The 26,009-nt window shown below is 48.5% G+C and overlaps 1 protein-coding gene and 1 long non-coding RNA gene across 15 annotated transcripts in view; one reads left to right on the forward strand and one right to left on the reverse strand.

The window, feature by feature from the left end:
• CELSR1 (cadherin EGF LAG seven-pass G-type receptor 1) overlaps nucleotides 1-13,388 on the reverse strand; it is a 159,026-nt gene extending 145,638 nt beyond the window's left edge. For all 13 annotated transcript variants that reach the window (XM_072032884.1, XM_072032858.1, XM_072032841.1 and 10 more), the window contains exon 1: nucleotides 10,066-13,388. In XM_072032884.1, the coding sequence (XP_071888985.1) occupies nucleotides 10,066-13,255 (3,190 nt within the window). In that variant the 5' untranslated portion in view covers nucleotides 13,256-13,388. The remainder of the gene's footprint in view (nucleotides 1-10,065) is intronic.
• Nucleotides 13,344-20,104, forward strand: LOC119717991 (uncharacterized). 2 transcript variants are annotated; one of them, XR_005268491.2, is made up of 3 exons: nucleotides 13,344-13,481; nucleotides 16,210-16,257; nucleotides 17,641-17,779. It is a non-coding gene; the product is annotated as an uncharacterized lncRNA (long non-coding RNA). The 2 variants fall into 2 exon arrangements; XR_011806582.1 differs by lacking the exon at nucleotides 13,344-13,481 and adding an exon at nucleotides 14,099-14,234 and having other exon boundaries at nucleotides 17,641-20,104.
• Nucleotides 20,105-26,009: the final 5,905 nt, after the last annotated feature.

The raw sequence follows: 26,009 nt of genomic DNA on the forward strand, positions 1-26,009 counted from the left end.
AATACAGCTGGGGTGTTAAAAGGCCCGCTTTGGAATGACACCCAGCAGGATGAAAGCTGGGAGCACGTGAGTAATGAGGGGCTGGTCTCATGGAAAACACAAAAGTGCCATGACATGAATTCAATCAAATAAACTCAGTGACTGGCTAATATCAGTTTTGAATAAGGTCAAGGACTGTGACCTGGAGCTCAGCACTGACGAGGCCACAGCTGGGGTGCTGTGCCCAGTCCTGGGCAAGTACAGACAGTACAAGACAGACGTGTGTATAGGTGAGAGTCCAGCAAAGAGACATGATGAAGGGACGGAAGTACCTCTCCTATGAGGAGAGGCTGAGAGAGCCAGGGCTTTTCAGTCTAGAGAAGAGGAGGGGATCAATGTAAATAAATGCCTCAAGGGAGGATGCAAAGAGGACAGGGCCAGGCTCTCTTCAGAGCACAGCCTGGGAGACAGGAGGTGCTGTCTGAACACCAGGAGCACTTCTGTGCTGTGTGGGTGACGGAGCACTGGCACAGGTGGCCCAGCAAGGCTGTGTATCTGCTTCCTTGGAGACCTTCAGAAGCTGCCTGGACATGGTCCTGGGCAGCCTGCTCTGGGTGTCCCTGCTTGGGCAGGGGTTGGAGCAGCTGGCTCCAGAGGGCCCTGCCAGCCTCAGCTTTCTGTGATTCTGCCCCGAAAGAAAAGAGCGAACCCAACAAACCAAGCAACTTTTTGAACCCATGGTACATGCTTCAGTGGCCCAGCAGCTACTGAGAATCACCTTGATTACATTTGCTCCTTTACCAATATTCATTCTTCTGAAGACTTCTAAACCTAACTGTCCCTTGGGATTTAGCAGCAAAGACAGACTGCTAGATGCTGGTCACCATGTCTGTGAAACTAAATTTGATGATATAGTCAGGGTCCAGATGGTTTTGCTTCTCCCTGAAACTGGATATAAACCGCAGACTCCACACTAGGAAAGAGATGCAGTGTTGACAAAGGTTGTTAACAATGGCCTTTCCTTCTCTCTCCCTCAAAAAGTGTTGAAATATTTTGACCAGATGTGTCATTTCCAAAAGTGCTAGAGATCTGATGGAATGTAGCATCCATCACACATTTGGCAATGGTGTTGAAAACAGATTACTTTTCTTTGTATTTGATAAGCATAACGTGTCTATGTTTATTATGTGGTCCCCTGAGGATGTATTACAGGTTTACCATTTCATTTATTTGCTTTTTCTGTGCTTGGCAAGTGTAAATAGTAGAATAAATACGAAGGCAGTTACAGCTTAGCAGCATTAATGGCTTGTTGAAACAAAGTCCCAAAGTTTTCCTTTCTCTACAGCAAATCCTACTTTTCTGTCCAATTGCTTTTTTTTTTTTTTTTTCCAAGTGCAAAGATCACCTTTCTGAAGTACTATAGAGTTTTAGTTCTTTGTTGAATGCCAAATTCCCATAAAAGCATATTTTTCCTCTTCGTACACTTGAACACCTGAAAACATTTAAAGTATATCCTAACATTACTCATGGCGAAACATTTTCCTGCTTGCAAGTTATAGCCTCCCCCCATTCTTTCTATCTAGTCTGCTAAGCCTGTAAATACGGGTAGTTTGCTGTAACAGAAATAAGTACAGTCATCACTACAAAAGAAAACTAACCCTTCCTTCCTGGCACGTACAGTCAGGGTGGGTTCACCCCGTTGGGCTTTGGCCAAATAACAACAAGGCAATTAGCCCAAGTCACTCACCTGTGTTCCCTCTTTAATCAGGGGGGTGAGGTGAGCACCTCCAGCCCACAGCCCTCCTGCCTAGCGACTAATCGTGGGTGGGACCTACATGTTTTACCTTATTTCTCTCGGGGGTGGTGCCACGTGACATAAATCTGACCATCAGAAGCAAACCGTGCCTTTGATTATGCTATTTCAGTCCAACAAAATCAACAAGTTGCAATGAAATCTAAACCTAAGGCTATGCATCCATGCCTTATAAACAATTGTGTGAGACTAATCCTCACCAAACAAACAAGAAATCGCTGAATGATGGATTTCAAAATTTTCCATGAAGATTACATCCTGCCCCTGTTTGGAAACTTGTGTTACATCTATAAATAGTTCTGTGTTTTTCAACACTGGAAAAAGAGCTGCATTGGGGGGAAAAGCAGTAAAACTGTCACTTGTCACAGGAACACAAAGTGGCAAAACTGAATTTAATCAGGTCTTAGACATTCTTTCTTTCAAGTGGACAACTACTGTGAACAAGGCTTTGAAGAACTGAGCCCCTTGTCAACTTGTTCTGTACTATGCTTTAAGCAATCTTTTGGCAAAATGGTCTTTAAGAAAGGAGCAGAAAACAAAAAAGCCAATTACTCATAAAGGACAGAATTGGCATAATTGTTTCTTAAATGTCAAAGTAGATGTCAGAGTAGTTTGAGTACTATTTTGCCTAGAAACATTACCATTCCCCTAGAAACTGGGACAGAATCATTATAACATGAACAATTGCCAAAAAGGCTCATAAGATCTGATCTGAGTATCTTCGGCTCTTTTAACCCTTCTACATTTCCTAGTGGCTCTCCATTGATATTTTTGGAAGTACAAGTCTATATGCCAAAGGAAGCCAAGAGAGTTGCCCAAATCCTGTAAGTTAGGCAATACTGACTTAAGCACAGAAATTGCATTATCTCAAGCACTCAAATGAAGCAAGTCTGACCCCACCAACTGGCTCTCAAAATCCTGAGGGCTTTTCAAAGTGAAGGAGACGGGATGGAGAGTGTATAGATCGCGTGTTATGACTGACATTTGATCCTCCCCTGTCTCATCTTCTATGCATGAGCGTCACAGCTAGAGTTGCCTCTTAAATATTGAACAGGTATTTGTAGCACGTAGGTTTAGAAGAGGTCTCTGCTTCACATTTGCTCGTTTCCTGTCCAGAAAATGAAATCCAATGGGGGGTCCAATGAAATTGCCCTGCTTGTACCGAGGCCCTGCTATGGTGCAGTCACTGCTGTCTATACCCCAAATAACCAGATGCACGTGAGCTCAGATATACCTATGTATGCAGCAGTTACACATCTGGCTGCACTGTAAACACAGCATGGGTGCTGTGTGCTTTCCTACCCAGAAGGGCAGTGAATGTCCTACCTACCCCCTCTAAAGCCCATCATTGCATTTCTCAGTCTCGGCTTGTCTGACGCGTCACTGTGAATGGAGGCGTCTGAGAAAATCCATTCAGCTCAAAGATGGGAGTTTTAAGATATTGGGAATATGTGCTGCAGGAAAACAGACCTCTCAATGAGCAAGTGTAAAATTATACACTTTATCAGCAGCCAGCTACTTCCTCGGGTTAGGATGTTGGAGATAATAAAGTATAAAATGCCACTGCTTCACATCACCTGCTTTCCTCATGACTACTTCTACTGCATGCTTGCTATCATCCTAACATCCAAACATAGAAAACTGTTCCTTTATTCTAAACAAAAGGTTCTTTTGTCATTACCCTTTACTACAATTCAATATTTATTCTGTATGGGACACTTGGCAGTCGGCTCCACAACCTCTGCCTAAAACAATTCTGAACCGCAGAGAAACGTGGGACCAGAACAGAACACACAGGGATTACTCCAAATCCCCAGGTGTAAATCATTTGAAGAAAAAGCATTTCATTAACTTCTCAGAAGGAAGAAAATCACGACAAGTGAATACAGCAAGGAAACCAATTCATGAACACACCCTGAAGCTTAAAAGGCAATCCAGAAATAATAATAATAATAAAATTACAAATCCAATTTAAAATGGTTATTATCACTATCTCCTCATTTGCAAATAACTTGAAAATAGGGGAAAATAAGTTTTCCAGATGGTATTTCTCTAATTTTCATTGGGGTCTCCTCAACGTACGGCCGGGTTTAGGCTAAGCTGCCTGTCCCCAGCAGCTGTCCCTGGCACCCCTGCATCTCCATCAACCAGTTTCCCATCTGTAGAAAAGACATGTGTTATCCTACTTTATATACACAATTTTTTGTGTCAATTTTCAGGGACAGCAGAAATGCTGCTACATGCCAAATTCTGAGTTTGGTCCACAGACACAGGTGTTTTCTGGTTTGTGTACAGCAGTTTCCAAAGGAAGAGATAAGTGATATGCTTTCATTGATTTTTTGTTGTGTTTTTCTCTTCAGGAACTGATTGCAACCCCTGGTATTTACGGTTCGAAGTTTCACTGTGTGGCATGAGGTTAAGAAGTGCCATCTGCACCTGCTTCAACCACTGAGATACACCAAGGTAGAAACATCTTTTTAAACACTGTGTAACCAAAAAATGGGTGTGTAGAGCATACACAAACAGGGAGAAACAAACATTTTTAGAGATAGCTACTTTTATAGTAGCTTTTTAGCTAGTTTTATAGTAACTTTTTCTGAAAGAAGCTGATGGACAAAACTGTCTGAGGTAAAACATCTCATTTACTTCCCAAGGTATGGTGTGGTAAACATTTCTTTTTTATAACTGGAGATCACTATTTTAGCAAAGAAATTGCTTATTTACTTTAGCTGCAGATAACTTGCTATTTATTTACACGCAGAAAACACCTTTTATCTGAGTAAAAAGTTTATTTTCTCAGTCAGACTTTGATTAAATATTTTTGCGCCTGTAGCCATAGACGCTTTCCTGTCTCTGGAAACAAAAATACACCACTCCTATGAAATCCAGGAATGAGGTGGAAGGAAACACATACGAAAGCAACAAGGCAGCAGCAGCAGCAGCTTTTTATCAGCTGGACCAGATCATACAGGGGAGGAGGGCAAGTCGCCCACCCACAACTTCTTTTACATGGGGGCAAGGAAGGCCTCAGGTAGCTGCAGCAGCCTGGGAGCTCCCCGACTTTAAAAGGATGGTCTTTACTTTGGATTCACTGTTTTAGGAACACAAACATAAGCGTTCAAAAGCACTGTGTAAAGGCTGCTAGCCATTATTCCCCATTTCATACGCAAAGCAATGACCATGGGCAGCAAACACACAGCCCAGGGTATCGAGGCCTGCTGCTTTCGCAGTGAGGCCACTTGTTGCTTCCTCCCTGGCCTTTACAGGCTCCTGGCTGCCCTTTTTCCTTCCCTTGCCCTCATGCTGGATGCACACATGCAATGCAAGCACAGGCAGGGCTGCACAAGCTCCCCAGGAACAGCCGAGTGCAAAATCCCCGCTCTGTCAGGAAATGTGCTCTGTAGGAAAGCCGCACCTCCGCTAACCGAGGGGAAGGTGCAGGGAGAAGCAGGGAGGGAGCATCCTCTCATTTCTATAATCCCATAATTGTATAACCCGCAGGGTTTGCATCAAAGCTGTGTTTTAGGTGACACGAATTTACTTCCTTGGTGGATAGGGGAGGCCACAGAGGGTAGTTTGGGTGCCAGTCCCTCCTCGATGATACCTAAAAGCGGTCTGGCTCCTCTGCAGCCTGGCAGCATCTACCCGCTGACCACCAGAAGCATGTAATGTAGCAGAAGTGCATCAGAGCTGCTTGCTCTGCCCATCTGCACCCCAAAAACAGCCTCAGCAGCCCCGTATACCCTCATCCAGAGGTGCTGGAGGCACAGCCTCCCTGAACATGGAGACAGGAGACCAGCATGCAGCTTGATGCTCCCAGCCCATATCCAGGGGCAGGGGCATTTTGGGGAGTGGGGCAGGGGAGGGCCAGCTCACACACACAAATAACCCCCCTATGCCACATATCTCAGGCACAACCACGGTCTTGAGTTTGTCCCAAGGGTTAAACCCAAGTGTTATGTCTCCTGTTACATTTGTATAGGGAAGGCACAGAGCTGGAGATCCAGCAGCATTAGCATAATGGCTTTTAAATTACAATAATAATGAAGATCCTTTACCAGCACCTGAGTTAAAAATAACAGAAGTTTATCGCACCAGGCAGGAGCTCTATCTTGATTTGTATTTGTTGATAGTCAATAATGTCACTGAATGCCAGTGGAGATTTAAAGTCAAAGAAATGTAAAGGCAATCCTTTAGCTTGCATGGCCCCCCAAATGCTTGGGTATCTACCCCATGCTAGGGAAACCAGCCCATGTGAAAGCACAGAACTGAAGATCACTGCCTTCCAAAAATGGCTCATTATATGACATTATTTTACATTTCTCTGGAGCATCCCAAAGCTCTAGCATACACTCACGTTGACTTACGCCTGCTCTTTTCCTCGAGGAGGGTGCACACACTTCTATTACGGTGCCTGGGTGAGCTGTCACTAATGATGAGCGGGGCTGCTTGTGGCAGTAGCCACAGGTGCAGGCAGAGTGTGCAATGTGACACCCAAGCAAACTTGTGCAGCATCTGTGCACAGCTGAGGCCAGCACCAAGATGCACAAGCAGAGACCACAGCACAACGCTTAACACAGGCCAACATCACGAGACTGGAGCAACGTTCAACCAAAGAAGAAAAATCCCAAAGGAAACAGAATCAATTTGGCATTACTGTAAGCATCACTGTGGAATAAAAGTAACCTTTTCTAACAATCCTGTCAATTCAGGTTAGATATTTATTAAAAACACTAAAAAGTCACAGGCTGACCTATGCATACCAGAACCCCAGAGTAAAATTCTGGCCCCCTGGAAGGCAAGGGCAGGATTTCAGCAGGGTCCAAGTAGTTAACAGAAACCTAATGATGATATGTGCAGGCATGGCAATATGAGGCCAAGCTCTGCCTTCCTGCAGGAAAGCCTGGAAGGTATGAGGGAAACAGGAGAATGTGTGTGACCCCAAGCCTGAGCTGCGAGTACCAGCTCCCAGGGCAAAGGGTAGCTAAAACGAGGGGCTCTGAGGGATACATTACTAACCCTGTTCACCCCTCGCCAGGTGAAAAAAAAATCCACTGGGTGGAAAAGACTTTTTTTTTCCCTTATTTATTTATTTATATTTTTCTTTCTTTCCCCAGCAGTACTTGGGGGCTGTGTGAAAGGCTGGTGAGTGTAGGTGCCCATGCAAGGCGGCAGCGGCAGCCAGGAGCGGAGGTGGGCAGCGGGAGGCAGCTGGTGCAGGATGCTCGGGGCCAGTGTGGGATTTCCCTCGGGAGCTGCCACAGCCTGGCCCCGTGCACTCAACCCGGAGATGGAGCTGGAGCACTCGGGGCATGCCTGGAGTGCATCTGGATGAGCTTCATCCCAAAGCGGGCTGGTCCGCTCACTGCACGCGACAGGCACGGAAACCAGAGAGACTTGCTTCAAAAGAGCCTGACTTCAAAAGCTCCCGCTCGGGATCCAGCACGCAAATACCCACACGCCCACGGGAGCCCCACCATCCACATTCCTCCTTCCTTTTCTCCAGTCTGCTCCTGACGGGCTGCGGGGGCACGGCCCTGCAGGACTCATGGCCCCAGAATGGTCTACACACGTAGGGCCTACACACGCAGGGCCTGCCAAGGGCAGCCCACGGCCCCACGCAGTGCTGAAGGTGTTTACTTTAGGTGAAGTTTTAAAACCTGCCACTCTCAGGTTTTGTTAAACCAATTCTCTCAGTTTTCTTATTTTTCGTGACTTTTCAAGTTTTGTTTATATGCAGGAGGACAAAATTACCATTCTTATCAAACAATTCCTGAATCAAACCCAAGGATACCGGGCTTAGCTACATATCAAAGCCTCACAGTGATTGAATTGGATGGCACGGCTCCTCACCAGCCTCACGCACACTCACATGCCTCAGCAGCACAACGCAGCTCTAGGTGGAAACCAGATTTTTACAGCAGCACTGTCACTTCCGACTCGTATATAGATCAAATTCCCCAAGTTCATAAAGAGCACAAATTCCTCCCTGACCTGCACAGCAGCTGCGAGCAGGGCAGGACTTTGTGTTTGTCTGGGTTGAGAGGTTAATGGCTACTGCATAGACACGTTTTTCAGTTAACTGGCAGGTCATTTTAGCAGATGATTTGCAGGTATTTTGCAACGCTTATAGATAACCAGGTGGAGCTCTGTCTGAGCTTTTTTTTTTCTTCTTCTTTTTTCTTTTTCTTTTTTTTTTTTCTTTTTTTGACTGTATCAGATAAACCAGAGAAAGCAAGCAGGTGAAAGTTTCCTGGATACAATCACAAACTGCAAGACTCCGCCCTTCCAGTTTCCAAACAGCCAGCTTCTCGAAACAAATACCACAGGGAGCTCAGTGCTTGTCGGAATTACTACAGAACCCTACCCACAAAAAGCCTTATTTCAGTTATCTCAGGACATGCAGCAGACAGACAGATCAACATCGCAGAAGAGCTGCAAAGTTCAGACCTTCACCCAACATGAGAACGATGCAGTAACAGCCAAGCTCCAAGCATTATAAAACCAGAGGTCTCCAGTCCTTCACGTCCCTACCTGAGACTTCATGCACCTAAACTGCGTAAGTCGGACTGTGAAAGGAACAGATCCTACAATCCATTTTTCTGTCCTGAAAACTCTCTTCAGTCTAACAAAATGACTTCTCCAAGCTCCTTGCTCCAAGTCAAGTTCTTATCTTCTGCTATTAGCTCAAGAGCTACTGGTTTGGGCAGACAATGACCACGCAGCCACCTGAGCGTTAATCCAAATGTTTTCTTAAGGCCACAAGCCTGTTGCTTGTTTTTTCTGCAAGTCCTCACAGGACACAAAAACGGCATTTATGAGCTAACTTACCACCTCAGCTGCCCCCCAGCATTTTGTAAGAAATAGGAGTCGCTTGTCAGGTGACGCACCCCCACAAATTCAATCAGTGCAGTTAATATCACTTTCATTTTCCTGAAGCAAAAAGGAACACAAGCCTGTGAACACAACAGAGAGCAGGGCTCTGTCCCCTGAGGCCCTGCCGCACTTAATGACTACTTACAGTAACAAGCACTGCCAGGATTACGCCACAGTTTGGTATTTTTTTAATACAATCCTCCAAAAAAGAAGCATCTCCCAAAGTGTTGTTCTATGTGCCTAGTACTTGCAGCTATTTTATGCAAAAACGAGTACAAATATTAGCTTTAGGGTTGCACGGGGAGGCAGCGAGGAATGTATCTGGTTATAACGTTTGAAAGTCAACAGAAGTATGGGATCAGGTCCACTGTAAACTTTATAGAGTGGCACCTGCAGAGGAAATTACTCATAGCATGATTGATGCCACAATTAGAGGCATAAAAAGTAATTCCATGATAAACAAGCGACAGAGCAGAAAAAGAATATCCTTAGAGCGTATGTATGCTCGCATAAAAGCACATATTGAACAGTCTACCTAACAGAAGACCCAGTTTTCACTGACACACATGAGTTCTCCAAGGCAGAAAATCACACAATACTCATCCCTCTTCGCCCCCACAACAGTGGGATCTCTCAGTGCTAATTTTGGTGCTGTTGGGCCCGTATCTGCCCTTAGCTCCGAGGCAGCAACCCCAGAGCAATGAGCCAAGTTACACAACTATTTCACAGCCTCGTAACTTCGAGTCGCCGTGTCCCACAGCGGCACGGACCAGCAGCACTCTGCTGGTCAAACCAGCATGGCCCCAACAGCCTCACATCTACCCAGGCCATGCCAACAGGGACCTGAGCCAAAACCTAAGGATTGACCAGCCAAACCTCCCAGTGTGCAGGTGAGAATATCAACTGGCCTATGTCTTGTTAAAAAAGCATAGATACAAAATCTCACCCTTCTTTTTAAAAACAAAAGAGAATAAAAGGGTGAGAGGAGCTGGCTCTCCAAAGCCATCACGTCTTACCAGTTGTAGGCTTAACCCCAAGCACTACAGATACGTGCGCATTCCCTGCATCTTTACAAGTTAGGTTATTTACTCCCTTTATGCAACCACATCAGAAAAGCTTTAGCCAACGTACCACCTAAACAGAGGGAATATATACCCCCCCCACATGTATTATTTACCCTCGTGATCCACATTTACTAAACAACTTCAGTGCACCACTTCAATGCACAGCACATGGGCTCGATACATTTTTGTGGTTCCTCTCCAAGAACTTCACAGATAAATTGCTGCCTCAGGAAACTGAAAGCTGCACATTAAACTGAAAGGAGCTTATTTCTGCCCATGCCCCCACGCTGGTCCAACTATCAGACACTTTATGAACCTCGAACGCTTGCTTACCTGAGACCGACACTTTCATGAGGGCTTCCAGGGGCCTGTTGTTGTCCAGATCTCGACTGAGTTTGAGTTCCCCAGTGGCAGAGTCCAAAAGGAGCAAGTTTAATTCATTGCCTTGCACAAAGGTGTAGGCCAGGCTGTCAGACACATCGGGATCATGAGCAGGGATCTTGCCAATCACGCCAGAGGGGAAGCTGTTGGACTTGTTGGTCACGTAGTTGTTGAAGAGGATCTGGAAGTCCTGCAGCACCGGCGGGTTATCGTTCTGATCCAGGAGGCGGATGTGCACGGTCGCCCGGCTCACAAGAGGGGCCGAGGTGGCCTGCACCACAATCACATACTCTGTCCGGCTCTCATAATCCAGGTCCATCAGGGCCGTGAGGTCTCCATTCAGCAAGTCTAGCTGGAAGACCTCGGGGATGTTGCCCTCTACTATCTGGTACATGATCTGTGCGTTGGTCCCCTCATCGGGGTCAGCTGCACTGATTCGTGCCACAATAGAGCCCACGGGGCTGTTTTCCTCCACAAAAATGTCAAACTCATCCTTCTCAAAGACAGGAGGGTTGTCGTTGATGTCCAGCACAGTCACTTGGATATCCACAGAGGCTTTCAGGGGTGGGCTGCCCCTGTCTACAGCAAAGGCCCGCAGGCTGTAGACAGCCACGTTCTCGCGGTCCAGCTTGCGCAGCGTGCGTATCACGCCAGAAGTGGGTTCGATGTAGAAGTCTCCATCTCCATCATCACCGCCCTGGAACGTGTAGAGGAGACGGCCGTTGAGGCCCGAGTCACGGTCGGTGGCTGAGAGCTGCAGGACGCTGGTGGAGAGAGGCACGTCCTCAAAAACCGAGCCCTGGTAGCGGTCACGCAGGAAGCGGGGCGCGTTGTCATTAGCATCCAGGATGAGGATCTCGACGTAGGTGGTGTCCGATTTCTGGGGGATGCCATTGTCGTGGGCTGTAATGGCCAACGTGTAGGAGGCTTGGTCCTCGTAGTCCAGCTCCATCAGGGTGGTGATGGTGCCGGTGTCGGGGTCGATGCGGAACTGGGGGATGTTATCATCCAAAATGTAAGTGATTCTCGCGTTCTCCCCCGTGTCTTCATCGGTGGCACTGATGGTGACGATCGAGGTGCCAATGGGCTTGTCCTCGCTGACGCTCACCGTGTAGTGGGAGCTCTGGAAGACCGGGCGGTGTGTGTTGGCATCCGTGACGTTGATGAAGACCTGGACGGTGTCAAAGCGAGTGCCGTCAGAGGCAGTGACTGTGAGCACGTACTGCCGTTCCTGCTTGTAATCCAGGGGCAAGGCCAGCGTGATCAGCCCCCCTCCGCTCTGACTGGTGATGGCAAAACGGTTCCTCGTGTTGCCACTGGTGATCTGGTAAGTCACGACACTGTTCACGTCCCTGTCCACTGCCGTCAGGGTCAGGACGCTGCTGCCCACAGCCGCGTCCTCGTTCAGCCTGAGGTGGTACACCTTCTCGGTGAAGGTGGGGTTGTTGTCGTTCACATCCAGGACGGTGATGGACACGCTGGCCGAGGAGGTCATGACCGGCACGCCATGGTCCCTGGCCTCCACCCCAAAGTGATAGTTCTCCACAGTTTCTCGGTCCAGCTCTGCGGCCACCGTGATCCACCCCGTGCTGTTGTTGATCTGGAAAGGGAACCCCGAGTCACCCGCCGCGGGGGCACCCCCGGCAGGTGGTGCCATCTCTATGAGTTTGTACTCCAGGCGCGCGTTCTCCCCAGAGTCCGCATCCACGGCCTGGATGTGCAGCACCGAGTAGCCCAGGGGAACGTTCTCCAGCACCGTGGCCTGGAAGGGAGTGCTGACAAAGATGGGGGCGTTGTCGTTCACGTCCACGACCTGCACCGACACCATGCCGCTGGAGTTGATTAAAGGAGGCCTGCCCCCATCCTGGGCTTTGATCCGGAGCGTGTACTCCCGAACAGTCTCATAATCCAGAGGGTTGATCAGGTCGATGGCACCGGAGAAGGAGTGGATGTAGAACTGACCTTTGAGGTTGCCACTCACGATGCTGTAGTGCACCTGGGCATTGCTGCCCCGGTCCCGATCTGTGGCCTGCACCTGCAGTATCTGGCTGTTGACCGGGGCGTCCTCTTGCACCTGGACCAGGTAGCGCTTCTCGCTGAACTGGGGGTAGTTGTCATTCTCGTCCTCGACCGTGATGTGCACCATGGCCGTGGCGCTGCGCGGTCCTGGATCCTTGCCCTGGTCGTTAGCTTCCACCACCAGGTGATACTCAGAGACCTCCTCACGGTCCACCGGGGCTCGGGTCCTCACGACGCCCGAGCGCGGGTCGATCTCGAAGACCCCGTCGCCCGCTCCCGGCTCCAGCAGGCGGTACAGCATGTTGGCGTTGGCCGGGGCGTCGCCGTCGGTGGCGCGGATGGTCAGCACCTCGTAACCCACCTCCAGGTTCTCCCGGATGCTCTCCCGGTACTCGGGCTGCTCAAACACCGGCTCGTGGTCGTTGGTGTCACTGACGGTCACCGTCAGGTAGGTGGTGGCCGAGCGACGGCGCGGGGAGCCGTGATCGGAGGCGGTCACCTTCAGCACGTGGGTGTCCTTCGTCTCCCGGTCGAGGCTGCGGGCGGTGACCACGCTGCCCGTCTGGGCGTCGATGGAGAAGTAATCGTTGGAGCGCTCGTCGAAAAGCGCCTCCATGGAGTACGCCAGCCTGCCCGCTTCCCCTTCATCGGGGTCCTGGGCCCTCAGCACGATGACGGCCGTGCCGGCGGGCTCGTTCTCGGGGATGGACACCTGGTAGCTGGGCAGCTGGAACTGCGGCGGGCTGTTGGGGCTCCTCGCCCGCCGCGCTCCCCGCCGCCCCCAGCTCTCCGCACCGCCCCGGGGTGGCGGGGGGCAGCCTGCCGAGACCCCCCCGGCTCCGGGGGGCTCGGGGACCCCCCGCCGCCGGGCTCGCCGCGGGCAGAGCCCCCCACCTCGGGGCTCGGCGGGGCCGGGGGCTCGGCGCAGCGCGGTGCCCGCAGCCCTCAGGTGCCCGGCGGGCGGCAGCGCGGGGGGCTCGGGGGCTCGGCGCCCCGCAGCCCCCGGGGGCAGGTGGAGGAGCGGGGCGGTGCGGGGCGGCCGCAGCTCCCCGCCGCCCGCCGGGGCCAGGGCGCAGAGCAGAGCGGCCCAGGACACGCAGGAGGCGGCGGACAGCCGCGGCATCTCCGGGGCTCAGGAGGCAGAGACGGCGGGCAGGGGGCTGCCGCACAATCCATCCACCCGCCGGGCTGCCCAGCCGCCCTCATCCATCAGCCCCGGCCGCCGCCGCCGCCGCCTCCTCCCGGGCTCCTCGGACGCCCCGTCCCGGTCCCGGTCCCCGTCCCGGTGCCCGTCCCCGTCCGCGGGCGGCGGGTTGGAGAGCTCCAACTTTTCCACCTTCAACTTTGAAGTGAGTTCAAAATGGCTCCTCTCCTCCTCCTCCTCCTCCTCCTCCTCCTCCCGCTGCTGCTCCCGAGAGGGCGATTAGCATAAACCTGCTGCTCGTCTCCTTCTCCAAAAAAAAAAAAAAAATTAAATACCGAAGCACTCCCCCCGCTTTCTCCTCCTCCTCCTCTTCCTCCTCCTCCTCCTCCTCCTCCTCCTAGGGCGCAGCGCCCCCTCGGCGGGGCCGCCCCACGGACGGCTCGGTCCCGCGTGGTCCCTGCGGCCACCCCGTCCCCTTCCCGTCCCCGTCCCCGTCCCTGTCCCTTTCCCCGTCCCCGTCCCGTCCCCACAGCTCCGCGGCGGCGCGGGGGCTGCCCGGGGCGGGGATTCCCGACGGCCCCGCCCGGCCCCTCCCGGGTGGGGGCCGGGGGCCGGATCCTGCCCCCGGGGGCTCCCGCCCCGCTCAGCTCGGCGCCGGGCTCCGTGCCCCGGCCGGGCTCGGCTCCGGGGGCAGGAGGAGGGAGAAGGTGCCCAGGGTGGCCGCGGAGCGAGCGGCTGGCTTCCCCGTGCGGCAGCCACCTGTCGCCTCGGGTTTGTCGTTTCAACCGAAATTAAAGGGGTTGAAAAATAACTAAACGCAAATAAAATATAGAGAGAGAAAGAAAAGAAACGTGGGATCGCTTTGCAGAGCGAGGGTAACTCCGGGTCCCCCCCAGCCGGAGCTGCGCTGTGCGCTCCCCGCCTTGCCCGGGGCTGCCGCTTTGCTGGAGAGCAGCAGGTAGGACCCGGAGCCTTCAACTAAAGATTTCTTTGGGGCGATTGCAAATAACGCACGAGCTGCAAAGTTAGGCAGTTTGCGAGCAGAAGCAAAGCCCAAGCCCAACGTTTCGCTGTTGCCCCGGTGAGCGCGGTGTCGCTCCTCTCTCTGACTTTCCGACGGGCACTTTCCGTCGCTGTGATTGCGCTATACCCGGTGGGTTTGCAATGTTCCCGTTGGGTTTGCAGTGTCCCCGGTGGGTTTGCAGCATCCCCGCTGGGTTTGCAGCGTCCCCGTTGGGTTTGCAGTGTCCCCGTTGGGTTTGCAGTGCTCCCCTGTGGACGCCCGGCCCCATCCCCGCGGCTGCGGCGTCCCCTGCTGGGGGCGGCCAGAAGCGCGCAGGTTGCGCGCCCGCGCTGCCAACCGCAGCAGAGGGAGCAGGGAGCTGGGAGAAAGGAAAAAAAGCGGGCCGCAAATGCCAAAAAATGCCAGCAATACCAAAAAAGTGGTGGCTCAGTTACAGAGAAAGCCAGCAAGAGGCAAGCAGGAAGACACCGAAGATGCCACACCATGTTTCTGCGATGTGCTCTGCCCCGTGTAGGCACGATGGCAACTTTTAGGGCAAGTTGTTGCTCTTCGGATTAGGCTTCTCGAGATTAGGCTCTTCGGCACTCATGAGAAAGCTGTGTAAATTAAAAAAAAAAAAAAAAAAAGATTCTTTCAACTGCTTTTCATCCCCGGAACTGCATTATTTCAAGGAGGAGGGAAAAAATGGATTATTGCCAATATGTCTGTCAGGAAATAAAAAAAAAGCTTTATAAATTGCAGTTTTGGAAGGTGTTTAGCTGATTCAGCTTTACTCCATCAGATTTTTTTTAATGGAATTTAGAAGCTTAGTTGCCTTTTCTGATCCTCTGATGAAAACAGTAGTTCATGAAAAGGAAGAGGAAGAAAATAGGTTCAAAAGGAATTAAAAATAACTTCCCCATTATCACATTTGAGTGCATGTAGTGGTGCCTTTTATACTCACAAAAATCAAACAACTCATGCTGTACTTGATTTAATTCATATCAACATTAACTTGGCATCTGGATAAAAAACACCCTGGTGTTAAGTCTATGTTTTTCTCTCTTTGCATTTTCTTCATGCAATACTGAATTCCCACATCTTGAAGAAAAAAAAAAAATTTTTTTTGTGTTACAACACAATCCTTCTCTACAGGTTTTTTAATGTGAGTTCCAAGTACTTGTTTCAGGAGTTTTTATTAGGTTAAACAGATCCACAAGAAAAGAATGTTTAAACTTTTTTCTTCCCATTTTATTGCAGCAAGAAGCAACATCCAAGAGTCTGGAAAGGGAAGATATTGTAAAAGCATTTGTATGAAACTAATTATGAGCATAATTACACAAAATCCTCTGTTCTGCTCCTTTTGTGTTACTTGCCTGCTTCTTTCTTGGAGCCACTTGCCGAGCAGTTAATTTTCTCTTGTTTATCTGACGTTTCACTGTTTTCTCATTAATTACACAATTCCTATTGTTCCGAAGCCCTTTCACACATTCTACCACTTGTCATATAATCGTGCTGTAAAAATGTATTTCAAATGCTAAGCAGCAAATACAGTATTCAAATGCAAGGTTGACTCCTGGTGAAAGGAGTGGCTTATTTAACACATGGCAACTCAAATCTTTTCAGAAAATGGTGAAATGTCCCTGCCTGTCCCAATACTGCTCCGTTAAAACTGGGGTCATCGCTTGGGCAGGGGTCAGGCCTGGACCCCTTCCTTTTTGCTGCTCTTTCTGTGGGGTCTTGCTTCCAGAGGGTTGGAGACGGTAACGGTGAAAGCCAACCGCTGGTAAAAGAAACTCAAGGTGGGGATGAAAATCAGAATTATGTCTCATGTTTTAGCTGGCAGGTTTTCAGCAAAGGCTGATCCTTCAAAGAAAATTAGATACTCCTTTTGGGTCTCATTCCTGGTATTAACTGTCCTTTTCTATAGAAGGAATCACACCGACATCAAGACGATGGGAGACTTCCATAAAAATATGTAAGTGGGCGAGGTTTTGCCTGACCCTTTGTTTTCTTGGTACCAACTGATGACATGTTCATTTCACGGTTCAAAAAATGCTCTGTTTCGACTTGCCTGGGAGTGGAGTATTTCAAGCTTCTTTCCAAAGTGAATTTAAAACAAAACTGAGATGCTTAAAAAAAGAGATTAAAAAAAAAAAAAAAAAAAAAAAAAGATAGCACTGTTACCCAGATCCATTCAGTGCTCAGCTCTACAAAAAATAAATTACACTTCAAGAGATTTTCTTAAAACATGAGGTTTAAAAGAGCAGGGAAAAGACCCTATGAGTTGCGGGGAGAATTGCTCGTTGTTTTAAGTTCTGCTGTGAGATCTCCAGACCAAAGGAAGAGGAACGTGGAGCTGGAGTTGCCTGTGTTTAGGTCTAACAAGAGTTCTTAAGGCTGATTCAGCATATCATCCATCTTTGCGAGGGAAATTGTTCTCTCGTTGCAAGAAAAAGGAGCTTTTCTCACCTCAGCCCATTAGAACATTAAGAGAATGCTTAAAAATTCATGTACATTAATTCTGTGTTACAAACGGTTCACTTTTTTTTAAGAATAAGAAGGGTGAAAACCTTCCTGTCATGGGAATTTTCAAGTGTATCGCAAACAGGTAATGTGTGGCGTGCCCCCCAGCACTCAGTGGTTTTATCTGCCTAATTTTTGCATGGGGAGGGGCTGCACATATGAAAAATTATCCTCGGGTTTAGGCATCCGTGCAACACAAACTATATCTTGTACAGGATCTACATGTACATAATGTTAAACATAAATTTATACCTGTAACTTGTATCTATAACTGCATTTACTCACTTCGCAAATGCCCGGGTGATCTATTCCTGCTAAAGCAACTCTCTGAGAAAATAATGTTAGAAACCACAACACCCAGCCATAAAGCAGCCTTTAACCACACTTTATTCATCAACCTTCCAATTTTCCAACACCTGTAAAGAAAATAAAAGCTTTGTGCCATACGTGAGGAGTGCATAAAGCTAAGTTCTGGAAGGGAACATTATTTATCATCTCGGATACAACTAACAACACATTATACGTGCAAAGTGTGCCTGAATAACAAGTAACTTTCTAGCTTTTAGGCCACCTGTTGGTGGTTCCTGATATCTCCTGCCCTGGACGTTTAGGTTGGCAATGAGGAGCCATTTCTGCTCAGAAAGAGCAGTCAGGCACTGGGACGGGTTGCCCAGGGAGGTGGTGGAGTCACCATCCCTGGGGGTGCTCAAGGAGAGGTTGGACGTAGTGCTTGGGGACATGGGTTAGTGGTGGCATTGGTGGTGGGGGATGGTTGGACCAGGTGATCTTGGAGGGCTTTCCAACCTTAATGATTCTGTGATTCTTTGTTACCCAGGATCTCATGCCAGCACAGATTGGCCTGCTGGGATCCCAGATGAAGTCTAACAAAAAAGAGAGAAGCGAGCTGGGATGTGACACCTGCGCTGCTCCCTGTGTGCCCATGGCAGCCAGAATCCGGCCCCAGGGAGGAAAGGCACCACGTGGTGGGTGTTAAGAGGGCACCTGCTGCCCATAACATCCCCACCACGCGTGGTTGGGAGCCCCAGTCTGATGCTGCCCAGCTCCTCCACAGCTGGGGCACCACAGAAAGTCTCCTCCTGCCTGAAGCCCCAGCAAGAGACTGGGACCCAGTGCAGTGTGTCAAACTGGTCTGAGCACCAGGGCTGAGTGTCAGGAAGAGTGGTTACCTGTGGCATCACTCCAGCGGGCTCAAGCTGGATAAAGCCAGCATTTTAGACAATTGCTCTAATCGCTAGGAAGAAGCACGACAAAAGTTGGTGGATGGATGGGCATTTGGACCTCTAACTCCCATGGGAAGCTGTTCCCTTTCCAGTCCAAGGAGTCTCATATGAGCAAAAGTTATTACTTCTTTCACCTTTCGTCTGAGTTTATTTCGAGAAGTGAAGAATTAGTTGGAGCTCCGTGAGATGAAATCTGAACCTTCACCTATTGCAGGAACCACACAGGTTTGGAAAGGTTTCAGAAAACACTTCTGTTGCTAACTGTAATTATTCTTAAAGTCAAGAGCAGATTCCAAAGTGCTGGGATCCTTCTTGCAGCAACAATGTTCAAGGCTTCTTGGCTGTGTGTAGCTTCTATTGTGTAGCGAGAGGAGAAACAATTTGGAGCTTTTAGGCAGGGAGTTTGCTTTAGCCTATCACATTGCTGCTTCTTTTAAAATCCTCTGTGGAGATAGCAGTGATTTGGTGTTGTAACTTGTTTATTTCCTTAGACTTAATACCATCCATTTATAATTTACCCTAAGGAGCTCAGCTCCACCCTTCTCAAATACTGTAGCCTGTGAATTTCCTCACTCCAAATAGGTTTGGTATTCTTTCCCCTCACTTACATTAGCTAAAGATTCAACTAGTTAAAACATGCAAACAGACAAATACACCAATAGAAGAGCAAATCTCATGCCCAGAAGTTGCACGGCAGCTAAGAGCAAATAAAGTCTGAGTGTGGCTCGACTCTGATTTATGGGAAGACTGAAGTGGTGAGGAGGCGAATGCATTGTAAATGCAGTCCTAAAAACGCTCTGTAACAGCAGAGTATGCCAAAACTGATGCTCCAGTTTAAATAAGAGATGTGGAAAGCCCTGATTTATAGATTTGTATGATGTTCTTACTTCAGAACCATAGGATCACTCAGGTTGGAAAAGACCTTCAAAGTCACCAAGTCCAACCATCAGCCTGACCTACAGAGGCCCATCACTAAACCACGTCCCTCGGTGCCACATTCGTGTGTCTCTCAAATACCTCCAGGGATGGGGACTCCACCCCTTCTCTGGGCAGAGTCTCGTGCTGTGCCACCAGGTCCAAAATCAGCTCTGGTGGCTTTGCCCAAGAGGCTCAGGTGAGTTTGCTGAGGGAGCAGTCCCTTCTCCCTAAATGAAGGAGCAGCACGACAGATGTGCTTGCTTTGCCAGCTCCTGGTATGTAATCGGGGGATTAAGGGACTAGTTAATAAGAAAAGAGTGTGGAAGACAGACATATTTACCTGGGCTAAGAGACAGGACTGGAACAGGCAGGAGTCCAACACTGCCTTGCAGAAATTGTATTCCTGTGGCACAGGAGCGTCAGGAGCAATGAGGTGACACGTAAGAGGGAAACTAGACTGAATATTAGGGTCCCAGTTCTGGTACAGAAGGGCTTCTGTCTGTGAAGCAGCCTCCCAAAAGAAAGAGCAGAAGCAGTGCACAGGATTGCACAGTGTATTCATGGTGTAGGATGTGTTCTGCTTTTACATAGGGTATGGATATTGAGTTTGGATGCTCTCAGTTTCTCCTCTAATAATTCCTAAAGCTCTATTTAACCTTTTGATTTACCCTTTTGATACCAAAAATCAAATACCAAAAGCATTTTGATAACAAAATGTTTATACATTTGATACCAAAATGCTGTTTTCCAGAGATTTGAATGTCTCCAAAATCTTTTTTTTTTTTTTTTTTTTTTTTTTTTCCTGGCTATAGCATTGCATTAGTAGCATGTATTATTATGGAGCTAACATTAGGGTTTTCCCACCATTTGCTACAACTTTGTGCTTCTCGGTGCAGCATCGCCTGCCATTAGGTTGCCCGTTCACTCAGCGCTGCAAGATGTGTTGTCACCCCTCCAGAAGCTGGTTAGATTTGATAGCATCAGATTCATCCATCCTGGGTATTTCTGTGCCATCCACACACCCTCCTGTCCCACTCTTTCCCAGAAGAGGGGACCACTGCTCTGCAGCAGAGCCCCCTGCTGCCTTTTCCTATGAGCTCTCCATGCCCTGACTGCACTCAGACACAGAAGCCTTTACACAGAGAAATAAATAAATAATAATAATAAAAAAGGAATTTCTTGCAAGTCTTTATTAAATAACGTATCTAAAGAACGTCTGGTGGAGAAGCATGAAGGCAGAGTGAAAGCCAAGGCACCTTCAAATGGGTCTGAACTGCTGCTTTCCAGATATTCAATTACATTCAAAGACAAAGTGTTTCGGGCTTTTATGGGAAGAAGCACGCAGCTGTAATGAAACACTTTCAGGCAGGGGATTAGTCGCACTGCTGGAAAAATAAAATCATGGACCGAAATGCTTAACAAGAGGATATGAAGTCAGCGTGGCAGGTTGCTCATACAACAGCAGTGGCTGAGACCTTGTGGCTGTCTCAGCAAAACACCGGGAGCGTGACGTAGGTGTCCAGCACCTCTCCTAATCGCCCTGTTTCTGCACAAGGCATTACGGCTCTCACTGTTTCCTTCCCTCTCTCAGTGTTATTTCACACCCAGGGTTTGATGGAAAGGGACTGTCTTGATTTCTGGTCCTGGCCTAGAAGCTCACTTTGTACCACAATCACTTTTTCATCTTTTTTCCAAGAGGCCTAGAAAGAGCCTTACTTTTTTTCCTCCTAGATGCCTTTGGCCACGTATTTCTGCGTGTTCAGCATCACCCCTGTAGCCTGACACCTTTGCATGTGAAAAAATAGAAAGTGTTTGAAAAGCCAGCATGAAAAATTGCTTTACAAAGCATCAGCAGAGCAGACCCCTGGAGCCCACCTGCTCCAACCCCTGCCCAAGCAGGGCCACCTGGAGCAGGCTGCCCAGGCCCATCTCCAGGCAGTCCTGCAGCCTCTTCCAGCAGCCTTTATCCATCTCAGGCTCGGCACGTATCTGCAGATCACATCTCTGGCTGCTGGATTTCTTCAGCAATCACTCAGTATCGTTTCATAAAGGAGAGGAAGAACATTCGCACTCCTAATGAATGTAGTTGTCATCACTTGTCAGTTTCGTGCACTGAGGTCTCAGTTAGGTAGGGTAATTATCATTATATTTATATATAGGTAATTATAATCTGGGAAACTTTCCAAATTCTTCTTTTAAATGAGATTGGTCAAGCCTCTTTGCAGAGACTGGAGCCCCTCTGCGCCAGCATCCTGTGGCTGCGTGGAGGTGAGGAGATGGGCTTTCTTTCTCGGGCACCACCACAGGTCATGGCTTCTTCTCCTGGCACCCCCAAAACACCCTTATCTTCAGACATTTTGGCCTGGAAGCTGTAATCAGAGGACACGAGTCACAGTTTATACAGGCTGGGGATTGGGAACTGAGCTTCCAGGCTTGTGCTCTGTCCCTCCCGCTGCTGGCAAGCTGTTTTCCCACACTGGCACAGGCAGCCCCCACACCCCTCAGGAAGACAGGAATCCCAAAAGACAATTTCTTACAGTGTGGCTTTGTCTTCAAATCCCACCAAAGTGTTCCCCACCTGCTGCTCCAGACCTGACCTACGGGTATAAATGCTGTCTTGATGGTTTGTCTGATTTCAGGGGAACAAAATACATTTTCAGGTGCAAGACCTCCCCTGAGAACATTTCTAAAAAATCCCTCTGGGGCATTCAGCATCGTCCAGCTGCTGTATCTACAATTAGCAGCACCTTCTGCCATGGCACTTCAGGGAAACACAAGGCACCCTCTGCTTCTGCATGCCATGGGTGAAGAGTGGGGATGCCCAGCACCAGCCCTGCTGCTTGTGCAGGGAGCATCGCCACAGCACCACAAAGTGCTCATTGCCATTTCCACCCATGGTGTCAAAAAATGTTTTTTGAGCTATGACGAGGCTGGAAGACTCACGACTAAAAATATTCCCACAGCTGCCACTGTCAGTGTTGAAAAAGGTTGTTCTGAAAGTTTTAGCAGGCAAAACACGCTGTCAGCACCAGCAGGGGCAGAGAAGGGTCCTGGGCTGTTTATGGGGTGCAGTGTGGAGATGCTGGGTTTCTCATGGGTTGAAGCTGCTGAGCATTAATGGATTGGTTTTTTTGGGGGAAAAGGGAGGCATTCTGGCTTTTTGTTTGGAAAAGGAAATTCTCCTACTCACCCTCCACTTTCTCACCCATCATCTCCCCTAGGGATGCCAGAGCATTTGTACATGGTGTAACTGGTGGGAGCATATTGCCCTGTACCTGTGTTTTATTCTAAAACAAGAATTTTTCCCTGTACTAATCCATGGTCCCCATCTGCTGTACTGTGATTCTGCTGTACTGTGGTACTGTGTGGTATGTTCACCCCTAAGGCAGCATTTTTCTAAAATACAAAAGAGAAATACAATTCTAAAATACAAAAGGTCAGCCTTGCTCCTGCGTCAGCTAGAAGTTTGGTGGCTATTAGAGTACATTAAATGTAACCTCTGGTCTCAGGTGAGATCTGCAGCGTCTCCTCCTTGTCCCATGCAGTGGAAGAATGTGTTTGTTGGTCAGGTTTTCTGCTTGGTATTTTGTAGAGTGTTTCTTTGCCTGATGTCAAGTGGTGACATGTCCTTCTGGTGAGCACAAGGAGGGTCAAGGTCAAGGGAGGAGACCCTTCGCCTCTCCTGATCCCTGCTGAGGCCACACCTGGAGAGCTGTGCCCAGCTCTGGACTCCCTGGTACAAGATGGTCAGCCTCCCCTCTCTTCTGGGCACCTGAAACCAGGACATATTGAGATACAGTGCTGCAGTAGGAACTGGCTGTTAACTGGAAAATGGCAATAATGTCACAGCTTGGCAGGCTTATTACCCGGTATGGAGCTTATGGGGATGGCTGTCAGCAGTCTGGCCTTGCCAAGCCAGCTCTCCTCCCGTGACACCCATCCAGTGCTCCTGGAGGTGCCAGAAAGCTGCCCGGTGCCTTCGCTGTCCCTGCTCCTCATCACAGATGTGTCCATCCCTGGAACGGTTACAGAGATCTCCTGTGGATGGTGGGGTGATCTGAGAGATGTGGCTCCTAACCCATCATTTTTCTGTGATTTTCCCTCTCTCTGGGAGTTTGAATCTGGCACTGGAACTGCTTCGGGGCACGAGCTTGCGGCCACACACCGCTGATCAGAAGCAGCTGGCATGTCAAAGCACAGGCAGTCCTCACCTGCGGTGTTTATTTAGATTGCTAAATTATCCCTTGACAGTTGTGCTAAGTGAGATACGCAGGGATGCGATAATCACAGCTGACAGGCTGTCTGCTGGCAGGTCTGAGCCCAGCTCCCTTGCGCCACTTGGATTGCCACCGCGTTACTCCTATCACTGCCACTGGGAGAGCTCATCCGTCACCCATCAGTGTATCAGAAAGCCATACAGAGTCATCCTCCTGCTCTGAGAGCTGCCAGAGGCTGGCCATACAGCACCATGCCCGTGGTGGGTGCTCAGCATCCCTCTGGCCGGGCCTGCCGAGCACCCACACACACCACAGGCCATAATTGGGGTCTGGTGCTGTGGGAGCACTGCCCGCCCCGAACCACGGTCTGACTGAAGGGTGCTGGTGGATGAGAGCTTCTGGTGGGGTAGTGCCCATGAGTGGTGGGTGGATAGGAGCTTCTGTTGGGTCAGTGCCCGTGAGTGGCATTGGCCTTGCCCCTGCTCACGTGCAGGGGGCCCTGCCAGGCCACACCAGGTTTGCTAGAGGGAAGTCCTCTCAAAATGTGTACAAGGTGGTGTTGATTTCAGGAATTATTCATATTGATTATTCACTCAAAAACACACAGACCAAATGAAATTATCGATACCATCGCTGTAAAGTCAAGCACTCAGGTGTTTGTCACCTGGGCTGTGTCAGAGTTAAGGTGACCTGTGTACGTCATGCAGCCTCCGTGAGTACACGTGTGATGGTACAAACATCTTTGCTCCTAGATTAAAGACAAAACCCAGCAAAACCAAGGATTACAGGCAAGAGGAACCACTGTTCCAAACTCTATGCTCTGAAACAGGGTGAAGACAAAGCCTTAATTCTGGCATTTCGTTAGCTGCCAGCTCTCACTTCCACGACTGTGTCGTGCGGCCATTTTGTTGATGCGCACAGCAGCGTGCTGCAGTGCTTCAGTTCAGCACCGGTTGCTCACTGTGAGTTTAATCACAGAAATTATTTCAGCACTCTCACATTTAGTCAAAGCTTTTTGGCTGTCCTTCTCTCTTCCTATCATGCAGCCTGTAGACAAACAGCTCCTGCTGAGGTTTCAGGTACAGTACAGCATGATGTGCGCTGCAGCAAAAATTTCATAGCCTTTGGGGTCTTTTTTAAATGTAGAAAGTACAAAGAAGAAGCAGACCAAAGGGCCAGCTTGCTCATTCCCCTGTTTCTGACAGTGGGCAGTTTGCAAGTCCTGCAGGAAGAGCACAAGAAGAGGACAGGCCCATACTGGTGCTTCCAGAAGGTTCTGTCGGACTGCAGTGATTCATGGTTCAAAGATCTCCTGACCAGAAATGATGCCTGTGTTTTTAATAGCACCAAAATGATTTTTTTCCCTCTATCTTTTTCTTTCGCAAATTTGTCTGATTGCTTTCTGAACTGTGTAAACTTCATCATCCTGCTGCAAGCTGTTACGATCAGTGCCCTCTGATCCCTTTCGCAGAACGTCATGAGTCCTCCTCAAAAATTGTTTTCAGGGTTCATGGTTGTGATTTTTGTGTGTGTGTGTGTGTGTGTTTCTAATATATTTGCCACGGGATAAGAGTCCAGAACTGCATATGGTATTTTGATTTGCAGTATGTTATATCAGGTGGTATCCCTGCATGCTGGAAGGTAGAACCGTGCTTTCTAATGGGTTTCACTTAAATTTATCAGCACTTCATCTGAAAATTTCATCTGCCATTTTACTGTCCTATTTCTGGCTATGCTGAGACCCTTTTGCAACTTCAGAAGTAATTTTCATCCTGATTACTTTGGACAGCTTCATGCACTTGGCCGATTTTGGCTGTAGCCCCCGAAGGCTTGCTATTCATCTTCTTTTGCAGGATTTTTTAAAATCAGTTGGTCAGAGCAGCTGTAGCCCATCTCAGAGTAGGACTCCAGATGGGATTTCCCTTCCCTGCAAATACTGCCTGCCTATTCCCTTTTCTGTTTCCTATTTTTTGTCAATGGCTTGCTCACATTTAGGCACCCCCTTGTAATCCATGGCAGCTTCTTTACAAGCTGTTGAAGGAGCTTGCCCAACGCCTTTTGAAAATCGAGGTGACTGCATATCCATAGATATGTGAGTCATGACTGCTCCGTACTGACTCTGCGCTATAAATATATCATATTTATTCACATATCCACAACACAAATCCTATACATTTTTTTTTTTCCAACAGACTGCGGAATGGGCAAAAGTGAGTCCAGAGATAGCCGTAGCTTAGCGTGGGTTTCATGTTTCTATATATTTTCTTCTGATATATTTTCTTCTGATATATTTTCTTACCGCAGAATTCCCACCAAAGGAGAAAGAAAAAAAAAAAAAAGAAAAAAAAAAAAAGAAAAAAAAAAAAGAAAAAAGGAACCATGCATTTCATCTTCCAGCCACTAGGTAGAGGCAAAAGCCACTGCAAAATACTCACCCAGGAGATAATGTAACAGTATTTCCAAAAAAGCCGCTCTATTTGACATCAAATGAAAGCTTCTGGCCAATCTGTCTTCACGGTTCTTAAAATAGGTCTGGCCAAATTCGAATATAAAAATTAATTTTGAATCTCATTAGTTCTGTAGTCAATTAGTTAATTAGAAAGCAGTTGCAGACAATCTGTATGAAGAGCACTCTAATTATCCCTTCCTACCCAGTGCATGAAAAATTAATCGTGGTAGGGTTGTTCCACCTTTTAAGACAATGATAAAAGCAGTGGGGTGTTAGCCATCTCAAAGAGCATTCAGTGGAGCATTGTAGAAGGAGGCTTTTCTTTTTCATAGAAAAACTTAATAATTTGCCTATTAAGGGTTCTCGGAATCAGTCTTTT

The sequence above is a fragment of the Anas platyrhynchos genome, chromosome 1 (assembly GCF_047663525.1).
Source record: "Anas platyrhynchos isolate ZD024472 breed Pekin duck chromosome 1, IASCAAS_PekinDuck_T2T, whole genome shotgun sequence".
Taxonomy (NCBI): domain Eukaryota; kingdom Metazoa; phylum Chordata; class Aves; order Anseriformes; family Anatidae; genus Anas; species Anas platyrhynchos.